The following is a 13718-nucleotide window of genomic DNA, read 5'->3' as shown; positions in this document are numbered from 1 at the left end:
GTTCAGGTGCTCATGGGACATTTCTTTCACTACTGTAAAGCACACAAAAGATGTAAAACACCACAAGTGAAAAGAAGGCAAAGAGGCTCCACTTCTTCCTTCTGGTTTTTTCACCTTTTCATCACCTTCTCTACCTTCGGAGGTGATGTGAGTCAGGCAGCTCTTCTCCTGAATCTGTCAAGTTGGTACTGATGTCTCAAGTGGAAGGCCGGAGGCGGTGCGTTTGTACGGTTTAACAGTATTTCTGACATTTTACAGCTATCCTTCTTAAAATAGGTGTTGCTTAACCATTTGTATTATTTGCCCGTCAAACCTGCAGCTCTGACTTGGTTAATACTCCAGCTACCTGGAAGTTGTGTGCAAACAAGGCAAACATATTCTGAAACGATGGCAACTGTATTTTTTAAGGAGGATTCCTGCAATTTTACACATCAATCTATTTGTAGATGTTAGGAAGTATTATTGTAATGAGGTTAGCCGCGACACCTGATTCTCTCATTCTTTCTTTAGAATGAAGGAAATCATTCTTTGCTGAGTTACTGAAATCCTAATCGGCGGTGTGCTCCTTCAACGTTGTGGAAGAGGCCCGTTGTAAATATCTTACATGTTAGTAGAATTCAGATGTTGTGATGTGCATTTCACCCATCCAGGTTTGAGTTGTACATGTTTTCAATAAGTGTTTACTAAATGTCAGTATTAGTATTCCAGCCTTTCCTCTTTGGAGAGTTGGACATTATGCTTTCTTTATTGAGTTGTTGCGTTAAACATTCAGTATTGCGTTTGTAAATCGTGTTCATAAGTTATGGATCATTTCAGTCCACGTTACTGGAAATCTGCAGTTTTAGAGTCAATTTAAAGGAATAATTCTGGTTTATTTCCACCGGGCATGTTTCCCATTATGAATGTGATTGTGCCATGAGACTCCTTATTTCCCTGAATCACTCCAATAGAGGCAGAGAGTGAAGTCAGCGCGACCCTCAGAGCCACAACAGACATTTTAATGGCAAATATAAGTCGAACTAAACCAGTTATCCTTTCAATTTACAGTAATGTAAGAGCAAGAAAAACAATAGAGCTTTTAGTGAAGCTTTGCTTATTTATAAAATGTGTTCTTCAAATGTTAAAATACTTCGATTTTTTGACAACCAACTAATAAAGATGTTAAGTTTCACATCCCAAAAAGCAAAAACACAGCTGCAACACTAAATTGTGTTAAAATGTCCACGCAACTGCCTGAATAATAGGTGGGGTTTTTTTTTTTTTTATTAACAGACATGAAAATGTCAACAGTAACAAAATTCTTTAGTCCATTAAAAAAAAAAAAAGTGGGTGGATTGACAAGACTCCTCCCACAAAATAACTTAAGGAGGGAGAGGGTTTGAAGAAGGTGGTTGTGCTCCAATACAGAAATGTGGCCGATGTTCCCCCGTTCCTCCTGGAGTTTACTCATCCAATGTTTAAAGCTGTGAGACCTGACTCAATGCAGTCTCCGTCGTCATGTTTCAGCTGCTAGATATCACGTCCAGGATCGGGGAATACCAGGCACATTATTAAAGTGGGGGCATGTCACAAAGCAGGATCAGAGTTAGCCAACAAGGCTTCCTGAAAACTCTAAAATATCATTTCAGAGGCCAAAGAGAAAGAATATCTGACTGCTAGTACACGTATACAGCTAGAGATTAAGGTTTTTCTTTGTTCACTACCACACAAGCCACACACCTATGTTGTTTTAATAGCATTATTAAGTCCCTGGGCTAATTAGTGATCCATTTCATGGGACACACCCAAACCAGGCTGGTAGGCAACACATGGAAACAGAACAGAAGCAGACGCAAAAGTGAGGCACCCTCAGAAAACATGAGTGATATAAGAGGGGCAGGAGGGGTTATATACAGGGGGGTTGTCAGGGTGGGCCTTTGTCAACACGACAGGTCACCATGGTTACAGAGGTTTTTGCAAATCCAGCTGCTTAAAGATAATTACCCCCCAATGTCCACAGTAAGCAGCTGCAGCTGCAGCTGTGAATGTATAAATGCCGAGATTTAGTAGCAACTGACTCTTAATGCTCGATAGTGTTTTTAAAGCAGCCTGATTCATCTTTTAACTTTCCACCAAAATGTGGTGGAACTCTCCGAGGAACTAAAAGTTTTCCACAACCCCACGAAAAGCAGCCAAATTAGAGCTGACGTTTCAGAAAGAAAAAAAATCATCAAAAGTCATTTTTGCACTAGAGAATAAAAAAAAACCTTTGAAATGGGTTTTAAGGTGGATCTCAAACATCGGTGTCGTGTCTCCTTCTGCATGAGAAGTGAACGAGGCCTGGACCTGGTCATCTGCAGCTCCACGTTGTTGTGTTGAAGCAAAGTTAATCAGTAAAAACTAAATTAACTTATTTGTAGTTGCAGATTTTGAAAAATGGCGTGAAAAGCAGGGCAAGTTCCCATCTTTCAGACCGTATGACTCTCTGGGAGAAGAACCTCAGCAGGTTCTCAGTCCTCAACCTGTGGGGTCAACGCAGGTCAAGGTGGGTGCATTTGCATATTTTTCGGTTTACTTTACTGGATGTCTTTTAAAATATGATTATTGGCTGATAAGTTCAACAGCAGGTTGTTACCACGGCCCTGTATCACTAACAAATATCAGACATGGGTTACATGACGTCAGTGACAACGGAGAAAGTCGTTCTGTTCGTCTACAGACGACCACGTGTGTTTCAATATGTTGGGAAACCAAAACAAAATGTCAGCTTCACTCTGAAATGTGGGAGAAACTATTTCAGCGAACGTTACCGGCAGAGAGAGAGATCCCGTCGACATGTGGGGTTCGGGAAAAAAAAGATCCTGCAGGAGAAGTTAGAGAGCATCGGAGTCAGAGCGGGAACGCAGACTGGAAATAGAGAGAAAGATCATCTGGTCCTGCAGCTGATGAACCGACTGGACACATTCTTCACCTTTAATCCTTTGAGCTGGACAGAGGGGACTGGAGGACACATGGACAGTGTTACACATGAGCCTCAATACACACTGGTGGGTGGGTGGGTGTGCGTGTGCGTGTGTGTGTGCGTGTGTGTGTGTGTAGTCTCCTCTGTAATGTGTGATTGTGGAGTGTTTACATGTGACAGCAGATCTCCATTAGGCCTCGCTCTCCCCGGCTGACGAGGTGTTCTGCACCTCCTCCTCCAGGATGGGAACGATCAGGTTGTCCTTGGACATCAGGTTGTACTTCATCACGAAGCGCGTGAAGCGGTGACACAGGAACGTTTCATTCTGCACACAAAACACATCACAGCTGTGAAACTCGCCCTTGGACAGTTTGATCAGGTGATGAAGTCGTGGTGTCGGAGGAAGAAGGAGGATCCGGTTTAGTCCTCGCTGGTACCAGAACTGATCTGTGTTTGTGTTTCTACGTTCTTCAGCCTCACTTCCTTTGAGTTGGACAGAAACAGGTGGAACGGTCGTCATCCCAGTCTGTCTCCAGCAAGGACACGTGTGATTCGAATTGTTCTTATCTCATCTATTCTCGTATCAGTCCAGTTCTTTATCAAAATCTTTTTTTTACTTAATAAGAAAAAAATTAATTAAATAATTATAAAATATATTTTAAATACAACACATGCAAATTGACAAAAATGGCGACTAAATTCAAAATGGTGGACTTCCTGTTAAGTTGAGGTGCTCGAACCCTAAAAATACATTCAGAACAGTATTAATACTTTAAAACAGCTGCTCACTATGAACTCTAACACCTCGCTGGAAACAAACAGGCAGGAAATCCAGACTGTCGTCGAACAGCTGGTGGACCTCCAGTCAATCTGCTCAGCTGACCTTTCACACCATCAGCAGGCGGGAACTCGGCTTGAGGAGTCGTAGCCGTTTCCAAACATTGGTACTTGCGTACCGTGCTGTGAACAGATCGGGTCCAGTCTACATCCAGGACATGGTCCAACCCTACATCCCAGCCCGCTCCCTCCGCTCCCTCTTCCTCCTCCTCCTCCTCTGTCCTAGCTCCTAAATGGTAGAATGAGCTCCCCAATGACATCAGGACAGCAGAAACTCTGAACATCTTCCACCACAAACTAAAAACACACCTCTTCCTCCTTCACCTTGAACAGTAGAACTTTAGTATCTTAAAATAGAACTTACTGATAGAACTTTGTAGTTTGGCTTTCTGGAAGAAATTGTATTTTCTTGATTCTTGTTGTTCTGGTTTTGTACCCTCATGGTTGAAATGAACTTATTGTAAGTCGCTTTGGATAAAAGAGTCAGATAAATGAAATGTAATGTAATGTAGCATTTATTAACACACTGCACTGCTACATGCTCAGGATATCTATCCTATGAAGCTGCACATCTGGACATCTCCAAAAACACCAGCACATCTGGACCTCTCCAAAAACACCAGCACATCTGGACATCCCCAAAAACACCAGCACATCTGGACATCTCCAAAAACACCAGCACATCTGGACATCCCCAAAAACACCAGCACATCTGGACATCTCCAAAAACACCAGCACATCTGGACATCCCCAAAAACACCAGCACATCTGGACATCCCCAAAAACACCAGCACATCTGGACATCTCCAAAAACACCAGCACATCTGGACATCCCCAAAAACACCAGCACATCTGGACATATCCAAAAACACTAGCACATCTGGACATCTCTAAAAACACCAGCACATCTGGACATCTCTAAAAACACCAGCACCTTGTCTGTGTTCACAGAGAAAATCAACTTTAAACTTCTGTCAAATTCACTCGTCGCTACTCTGCATGGAGCTGTGCGTCCTCCTCCACCACCTCCTCCACCTCCTCCACCACCACCTCCTGATGCTACTCAGTTTCTCTGGAGGACTAAACCTCTTGAACCAATCCGTTTCTCAAACCACAGCTAATCTCCACATTGTCTCCAAAATAGGTCTGACATTATGACATCACATGCTACTGTTTGGATGGATAATAATACTTGTACATACATCATGTGTATATAATGTAATGGCCTACCCAACAGTCATGTTAATAGCTCATATCACATGTGCAAGAACTAAATCAATGACATTTATTTCCATCAGGCACCAAGCACATTTTTTTGTAGTGTCCCATAAACATGGTTCAGATACAATCTCCTCAACACAATTGTAAAAAGATATCTCTACTTCCAGCCTTCTATGTTGAGACACATTTAAAACATCATTTCATCAGATGTTTTTTTTTTCCTTGATATAAATATGAATGTAAAAAATGGAGTGATGAAAGATTTGGATAGCCTAGACCAGACCTGGGCATTTTGCGGCCCGCGGGCCACATCCGGCCCTTTGTGCGTCCCTGTCCGGCCCGCGTGAGGCCAATCATAAATTACAAAATAAATTTTAAAAAGTATCTATGTCGAGTGTGCAATACAACGGTGCTGCTTTTGTTTTGAAAAGCGTTATTTGTATTACAGTGAACCCTCGTTTTTCGCGGGGGTTACGTTCCAAATAGAAACCGTGATAGGCGAAATCCGTGAAGTAGTAACCTTTATTTTACAATTGAAATAGATAGAACTGGACATTAAATATATCTACGTTACATATAGTCGTAATGTGATTTCAATGCACGATGCAAATCCGTGAAGCAGCGAGACCGTGAAAGGTGAACCGTGTTATAGCGAGGGTTCACTGTACTTCCGTGTGGACGTATGCGCGTACGTGATTGTGAGTGAATGTGAACAGCGGCAATCACAAATTACAAAATAAATTTTAAAAAACATCTATGTCGTGCGTGCAATACAACTGTGCTGCTTTTATTTTGAAAAGTGTTATTTATGGACGTATGTCCGTGTGTAACCTGTGAGTGAAGGTGCACAGCGACCAGTGATGCCCGGTTACCCCCGAGATGTCAGCTCACGCTAAAAAAAGAAAAGTTGATGACGAATGCCGTGTTTTCAACAAGACATGGACTGCCAAGTATTTCTTTACAGAAATTAAAGGTAAAGCCGTGTGCTTAATTTGTGGTACGCAGGTTGCTGTGTTTAAAGAATATAATTTGAATCGCCACTACACGACGAAGCACGAGGATAAATACCGGAATCTGTCTGATGAAGAGCGCGCAAGGGAGGCTGATGCGTTGATGGTAAAACTGCAAACCCAACAAGGACTTTTTGCCAAATTTCACCCCCCCAGAGATGCAGCCGTCAGGACAAGTTTCGTCATTTCTCACAAAATCGCCAGAAAAAGTAAGGCGTTTTCTGACGGAGTTTATTAAGGAGTGCTTATTGGACTCTGTTGCGCTGATCTGCCCGGAGAAGAGGGGCGCATTTGAGAAGGTGTCACTCTCCCGACGCACTGTAACGAGGCGGGTTGAGACCATCGCTGGAAACTTGGAGCTTCAGCTGAAGAACAGAGCGGCCGACTTTGACTGTTTTTCGCTGGCTTTGGATGAGAGCTGCGATGTACGTGACACCGCCCAGCTGCTCATCTTCTTACGTGGGATAACTGCAGACTTTCAAATCACGGAGGAGCTGGCAGCCATGCAGTCAATTAAAGGGACAACCACAGGTAATGACTTGTTCACAGAGGTAAATGCGTGTTTGGACATGTTAGGACTGAAATGGGACAAGCTGGCAGGTGTGACAACAGATGGTTGTCCAAATCTGACGGAGAAAAATGTTGGACTTTTAAAGAGGATGCAGGATAAAGTGACAGAAATGAACCCTGTGCAGAAATGGACATTTTTGCATTGTATTATACATCAGGAAGTGTTGTGTAAGACAGTGTTAAAAATTAACCATGTTGTTGATGCTGTAAGTAAAACAGTTAACTTTATCAGAGCGAGAGCGTTAAATCATAGACAATTTGTTGCACTTTTGGAGGAAAATGAGAGTGAACATGGTGACATAAGCTACCACAGCAACGTCAGGTGGCTCAGCCTGGGCAAAGTACTGAAAAGTGTCTGGGACCTGAGAGACCAGATTCAGAATTTCTGTGGGAAGAAAGGACATGACATCCCAGAACTTTCAGATGAAGACTGGGTGGCAGACCTCGGATTCGCTGTGGATGTGACTGCACTCATGAACGAACTGAATGTCAAACTGCAGCGCAAGGGCCTTTTTGTGCATGAGATGTACAGTGCAGTGACGGCTTTCATGAGAAAGTTGCAGCTTCTCTCAAGCCAAGTGAAGGACAACATGCTGACCCACTTGCCAACACTAAAGGAAGCCACAAGATCAGCCGACCACCTCCACAAGTACTCAAGCAAGTTAGAAGCACTGCATGGAGAGTTTTCGAGGCGATTTCAAGATTTCAAAACTCTTGAGAGTGAAATGCACATGGTTTCTTCTCCCTTCAACTGCAGTGTGGACAATGCACCAAGCGATGTTCAGATGGAGCTCATTGACCTGCAGTCTGACCTACTTCTGGCAGAGCACTTCAGGTCAGTCTCACTGCTGGACTTTTACTCCTCCCTCAGAGAGGAGAACTTTCCACACCTGAGGAGGCATGCTCAGAGGATTCTGGTCCTCTTTGGATCCACCTATGTATGTGAACAGACATTTTCTGTGATGAAGTTCAACAAATCCAAACACAGATCCTCTATCACTGATGAGCACCTCTCAGCTGTCCTTCGCACAGCCACCTCAGACATTCAGACAGATTTCAATGCCCTTGTTCAAGCCCAGAACAGACTGGATTATTCGCACTGAAGAGGTGGAAAACATAACAAGTTATTGTTTGTTGTATTGCAGTATTTCTATAAACTTGTTAAGTTGTTTGTTGTTTTTCCTTGTTTGTGGAACAAAGTTAAAGTGTGAACAAGTTAAAAATAAATTGCAGTGATTCAATGATTGTTTTTGTTTTCTTATTTCAATTTCACATAGCTTAATATAAATATTTAAGGATTAAGAGTTTAAATAAAACCATCAAAAGCAATCTGCTTTTGTATAAAGTTAAGTTAGGTTAAATGAAATTATTATTATTATTTTTATTTTTTTATCTTACGGTATATCAAAAATAATATTGAGCAAAATTTAATTGAAATATTGTCGATGTGTCCCTCCAGCAGTGCTCAGGTTGCTCATGCGGCCCCCGGTAAAAATTAATTGCCCACCCCTGGCCTAGACTGTTCTGAAAAAAACAAGATATAGCAGAAGTGCAGTCTGTGAAATGACCCTGGAAACGGATTGATTGGGTTCAGACAGCAGCTGCGTCCTCCATGTGACCTCATTACCAGAGTTCCCTCACTTTAAGGTGAAAAACCATTTGAAACTTTTACCAAGAAAATGTACATTTTCTTAAAGAGGCTTTAGGTCTTTAAGGAATGTGAAAAAAGACAAGAACCTGCTGTAAGAAAGTTCTGATCCAATGTAGCTGTGATTATCGCTCCAATCGCACATTGTGGATCTGTTGCTGTGATGCTTTATGATCTCATCTCAAGTGGTTTTCCAGCTTTTAGACATGTGGAGTAAAAACTGTGGAAACTGATCAATACAAACTTTACTACATCAACTGAAAGTTAAATTGACAAAAAACAGAATGAAGAAAATGACATTATCAATCATTTCTGTGTTTGAAGTTAAGTGAGTAAATGTACGTGAGCAATAGCAAAATAAAAGAGGATAATAAAAAAGAAATCCACCCACCTCATACTTGTCAAATATCTGGCGATGGTGGAAGTAGGCATGGGAGAATATCCGATAGATGCGGCGGCAGACGGAGCCCAGCTTGGCCACCGAGGACTCCTTGATGCTCACCCTGCAAACAGACCAGACCGTGGTGATGAAGGGAAGTGAACACAACACCTCCCCTCTGGAGCTGGACCACCTCCATGTTGAGTCCACTGAACATCCAATCTGAGATATCACCATGGTGTATGGGAAGTGACTGGAGAGGGAACCAGACAAAATGCATTGTTGGGTTGTCCACATGGGTGGAGCAGAAAGATTGGGCGGTGCTTATGCGTGTGCTGCTGGAGCACCTGGATGAAGAGGTTGGGCCACCTTCTGTCTGAGGGGATCGCTGCAGTAAACCGGGGGGGTGACAGGATAGAGCCCCCTAACTAGCATCTACCAATACCTGGGAGGCGTTTAAGGGACATCAGTAAATTGTAGCTCTAGAAAATAACCAGGGACACACAGTCCCCTCTAAACTGCATCAGCCCCTGTAGACACATCAGTCTCAGGTCTCTGGGTCGGGACGAGATGGGTAACAAAATTCAGAAAAGTTTCTCCACGGCGCATCGATAAGCTGGGATGGAAACGATTCTGCTATCAATACTTGTGCATTTCAAAATAAATTCATTTCCTATTTATCATTGCCTTACAGCCGTAATCCTCCACATTTTATCCAAGCAATGTTTCTGATTAAGACATTCATCTATTTTCCCTGTTCCGGGTCCTGAAGAGAGATCTGTCAGTGTCAGTCACAACTGATTACATCATCTCGTGTATATGTTGGGATGTTGCTCATGCAGCCATTCTGAACAGCATCATCCTGCTTCCAGTATCTGTGTCCTGGTTAAACTCTCGTTGGCCGTTTCCTGTCTTCAGCTGTCCTGAGGACAACGAGGCTGATGACTCCACCAGCTCATCTACTGACCGTCTGTCTGTCCTTTACACATTTTTTATGAGAGCTTCTTTACTGCAGCCCACAACTCAGTTAACTTGAGCTGGACAGACAACTAAGAGAGACAATTTATATTGGATTTGGCTTTAGTGTATATATATAAATATTATATTATATATTATTATTATTATAAGTATATATATATATATATATATACACACACACACACACACACAGTGGTGTGAAAAAGTGTTTGCCGCCTTCCTGATTTCTTATTTTTTGCATGTTTGTCACAGAAATGTTTCAGATCATCAAACAAATTTAATTAGTCAAAGATAACAAGTAAACACAAAATGCACTTTTTAAATGAGGGATTTTATTATTAAGGGAGGAAAAACAATCCAAACCCACATGGCCCTGTGTAAAAAAGTGTTTGCCCCCTCCTGTTAAAACATAACTTAACTGTGGTTTATCACACCTGAGTTCAATTTCTCGAGCCACACCCAGGCCTGATTACTGACACACCTGTTCTCAATCCAGAAATCACTTCAATAGGACCTGCCTGACAAAGTGAAGGAGACCAGAAGATCCTCAGAAGATAGACATCATGCTGAGATCCAAAGACATTCAGGAACAAATGAGAAAGAAAGTAATTGAGATCTATCAGTCTGGAAAAGGTTCTAAAGCCATTTCTAAAGCTTTGGGACTCCAGAGAACCACAGTGAGAACCATTATCCACAAATGGAGAAAACATGGAACAGTGGTGAACCTTCCCAGGAGCGGCCGGCCGACCAAAATTACCCGAAGAGCGCAGCGACGACTCATCCGAGAGGTCACAAAAGACCCCACGACAACATCCAAAGAACTGCAGGCCTCACTTGCCTCAGTTCAGGTCAGTGTTCATGACTCCACCAGAAGAAAGAGACTCGGCAGAAATGGCTGCATGGCAGAGTTCCAAGACCAAAACCACCGCTGAGCAAAAAGAACATTAAGGCTCGTCTCATTTTTGCCAGAAAACATCTTGATGATCCCCGAGACTTTTGGGAAAATACTCTGTGGACTGACGAGACCAAAGTTGAACTTTTTGGAAGGTGTGTGTCCCGTTACATCTGGCGTAAAAGTAACACCGCATTTCAGAAGAAGAACCTCATACCAACAGTAAAATATGGTGGTGGTAGTGTGATACTGTTTTACTGCTTCAGGACCTGGAAGACTTGCTGTGATAAATGGAACCATGAATTCTACCGTCTACCAAAACATCCTGAAGGAGAACGTCCGGCCGTCTGTTCGTGACCTCAAGCTGAAGCCAACTTGGGTTCTGCAGCAGGACAATGATCCAAAACACACCAGCAAGTCCACCTCTGAATGGATGAAGAAAAACAAAATGAAGACTTTGGAGTGGCCTCGTCAAAGTCCTGACCTGAATCTATTGAGATGCTGTGGCATGACCTTAAAAAGGAGGTTGGTGCTGGAAAACCCTCCAATGTGTCTGAATTACAACAACAACTCTGTAAAGATGAGTCGGCCAACATTCCTCCACAGCTGGAAAACACTCATTGCAAGTTATCACAAACGCTTGATTGCAGTTGTTGCTGCTAAGGGTGGTCCAACCAGTTATTAGGTTTAAGGGGCCAACACTTTTTCACACAGGACCATGTAGGTTTGGATTGTTTTTCTCCCTTAATAATAAAAAACCTTCATTTAAAAACTGCATTTTGTGTTTACTTGTTATCTTTGACTAATATTTAAATTTGTTTGATGATCTGAAACATTTAAGTGACAAACATGCAAAAAAATAAGAAATCAGAAAGGGGCAAACACTTTTTCACACCACTGTATATAAACACACACACACACACAGCAATCTATGAATACTACCAGCTCTGAATATAATGAGCATTTCAGCTGCAGCAGGCCAATAGAGGGCGTCGTCCTCCAAGGTGGAAAGTGCTTTTTAACATTTTTCTTTACAACATATACATTTTGTAATAAACAATAAACATATACATATATATCTGTTTTAAGGTGACTGACCTGCTGGGGAAGTATTTGTTGCTATTGAGGAGGCAGGCAGCTCCGTCCAGCGTGTGCCTGGTGTAATCAATGGCAGGACACTGGAAAGAGAGCAGCACCATCAGCTGAGCTTCAAACATGATGGAAGTCAGAGGTGGAGGGACATCACTCACCTCTTTGGGTGTCTTATGGGCAGCACATAGAAAGATCCACTGCTCCGTGGCCGTCATCTGGGTGCAGGTGTCTGGATGGCACTCACTCTGCAAGCAGAACCACCATCAGAACTACCCTCAGAACCACCCTCTGAACCACCTTGAGAACCACCCTGAGAAGCACCCTGGGAACCACCCTCAGAAGTACTCTGAGAAGCACCCTCAGAACCACCACCCTCTTAACCACCCTCAGAAGCACCTTGAGAACCACCCTCAGAACCACCCTGAGAACCACCACCCTCTGAACCACCCTTAGAACCACCCTGAGAACCACCACGCTCTGGACCTCCCTCAGAACCACCCTCTGAACCACCCTCTGAACCACCCTTAGAACCACCCTGAGAACCACCACGCTCTGAACCTCCCTCAGAACCACCCTCTGAACCACCACCCTCTGAGCCACCTTGAGAACCACCACCTTCAGAGCCACCACCCTCTGAACCACCCTGAGAACCACCTCTGAACCACCACCCTCAGAAGCACCCTGAGAACCACCCTCTGAACCACCCTGAGAACCACCACCCTCTGAACCACCCTCAAGCACCCTGAGAACCACCACCCTCTGAATCACCACCCTCCGAACCGCCCTCAGAAGCACAGAGAAAAACCTTCAGAACCATCACCCACTGAACCACCCTGAGAACCACCACGCTCTGAACCTCCCTCAGAAATATCCTCAGAAGCACCTTGAGAAACACCCTCTGAACCACCTTGAGAACCACCCTGAGAACCACCTTCAGAACCACCACCCTCCGAACCACCCTGAGAAGCACCCTCTGAACCACCACCCTCTGAATCACCACCCTAAGAAGCACTCTCTGAACCACCCTGAGAACCAGCCTCTGAACCACCACCCTCAGAAACACCCTGAGAAGCACCCTGAGAACCACCTTCAGAACCACCACCCACTGAACCACCACCCTCTGAACCTCCCTCAGAACCACCCTGAGAGCCACCCTCTGAACCACCTTGAGAAACACCCTCTGAACCACCCTGAGAACCACCCTCTGAACCACCCTGAGAACCACCCTCTGAACCACCACCCTCTGAACCTCCCTCTGAACCACCACCACCACCACCCTCTGAATCACCACCCTCAGAAGCACCCTGAGAACCACCTTCAGAACCACCACCCACTGAACCACCCTGAGAACCACCACCTTCTGAACCTCTCTCAGAACCACCACCCTCAGAACCACCCTGAGAACCACCCTGTCAACCACCTTGAGAAACACCTTGAGAACCACCCTCTGAACCACCTTGAGAAACACCTTGAGAACCACCGAGAACCACCACACTCTGAACCTCCCTCAGAAGCACCCTCTGAACCACCCTGAGAACCACCCTCAGAACCACCACCCTGTGAACCTCCCTCAGAACCACCCTTTTCACAAGTTGTGAACAGTTAAAATGTGTGTGTGGTGAGTTAAACCACTTACCTGCAGTTTTACAGCGAGACCATTGAGCTCCAGACAGAACTGCCTGAAACAAGAAAACCTCCCGTCACATTTTAACAATCATTTTCGCTTCAGTCTGCAGGTTTTGGTAAAACGGTGATCACAAGATTTCAACTAAACTATAAGGAAAGATTAGCAAGGCGAGCCTCCTTTTCTACCCTGAAACCTCAAAAACGGAAAATAGAGAATTTCTGAAACTTTAATCTTCCACAACCGCTGGAGCAGCTGGAGCAGCAGACTCAGGAAGAACCCAACTTCCTTCTGACAGGTGCACAGATAGGGTTTGTTCGTGATGCAACATAATATTAGGTTATGGGTCTCATCCTTTTTGTCCATGACATTTTTATTTGTTGTATTTTTTTTTAATATTCTGTTGAATCAAAAATCTAAATGAAAGTTTGAGCAACATGCGAAGTGGTCAGAGTTTCTGAGGCGAAGCAGAACCACTGACATAGTGGACAATAATTCAGACCGCGACCCAGAGTTGGTAAAAGCA

The 13718-nt window shown here is 43.8% G+C and overlaps 2 protein-coding genes across 2 annotated transcripts; one reads left to right on the top strand and one right to left on the bottom strand.

The window, feature by feature from the left end:
* Positions 1–960: 960 nt before the first annotated feature.
* mob4 (MOB family member 4, phocein) lies at positions 961–13247 on the bottom strand (the record flags this gene model as incomplete). The annotated part of the gene is made up of 6 exons (XM_069688762.1): positions 961–2979; positions 3113–3266; positions 8619–8730; positions 11575–11654; positions 11727–11813; positions 13205–13247. Coding segments are annotated over 5 exons (457 nt in total), but the record flags the coding sequence as incomplete, so codon positions are not given.
* On the top strand, positions 6168–7682 carry LOC138615135 (general transcription factor II-I repeat domain-containing protein 2A-like). The gene has a single exon (XM_069688760.1). The coding sequence runs from the start codon at positions 6168–6170 to the stop codon at positions 7680–7682; it is 1515 nt and encodes a 504-aa protein (XP_069544861.1).
* Positions 13248–13718: the final 471 nt, after the last annotated feature.

The sequence above is a fragment of the Brachyistius frenatus genome, unplaced genomic scaffold, assembly GCF_029030835.1.
Source record: "Brachyistius frenatus isolate BFR_SWC_R1_liver_20210118 unplaced genomic scaffold, ASM2903083v1 Contig_713, whole genome shotgun sequence".
NCBI classification, from domain to species: domain Eukaryota; kingdom Metazoa; phylum Chordata; class Actinopteri; family Embiotocidae; genus Brachyistius; species Brachyistius frenatus.
This window is presented reverse-complemented; position numbering and strand designations above follow the sequence as displayed.

Excerpts from the sequence above, each read along its gene's own strand:
- LOC138615135 (XM_069688760.1), top strand. The coding sequence starts at position 6,168 with ATGCAGCCGTCAGGACAAGTTTCGTCATTTCTCACAAAATCGCCAGAA.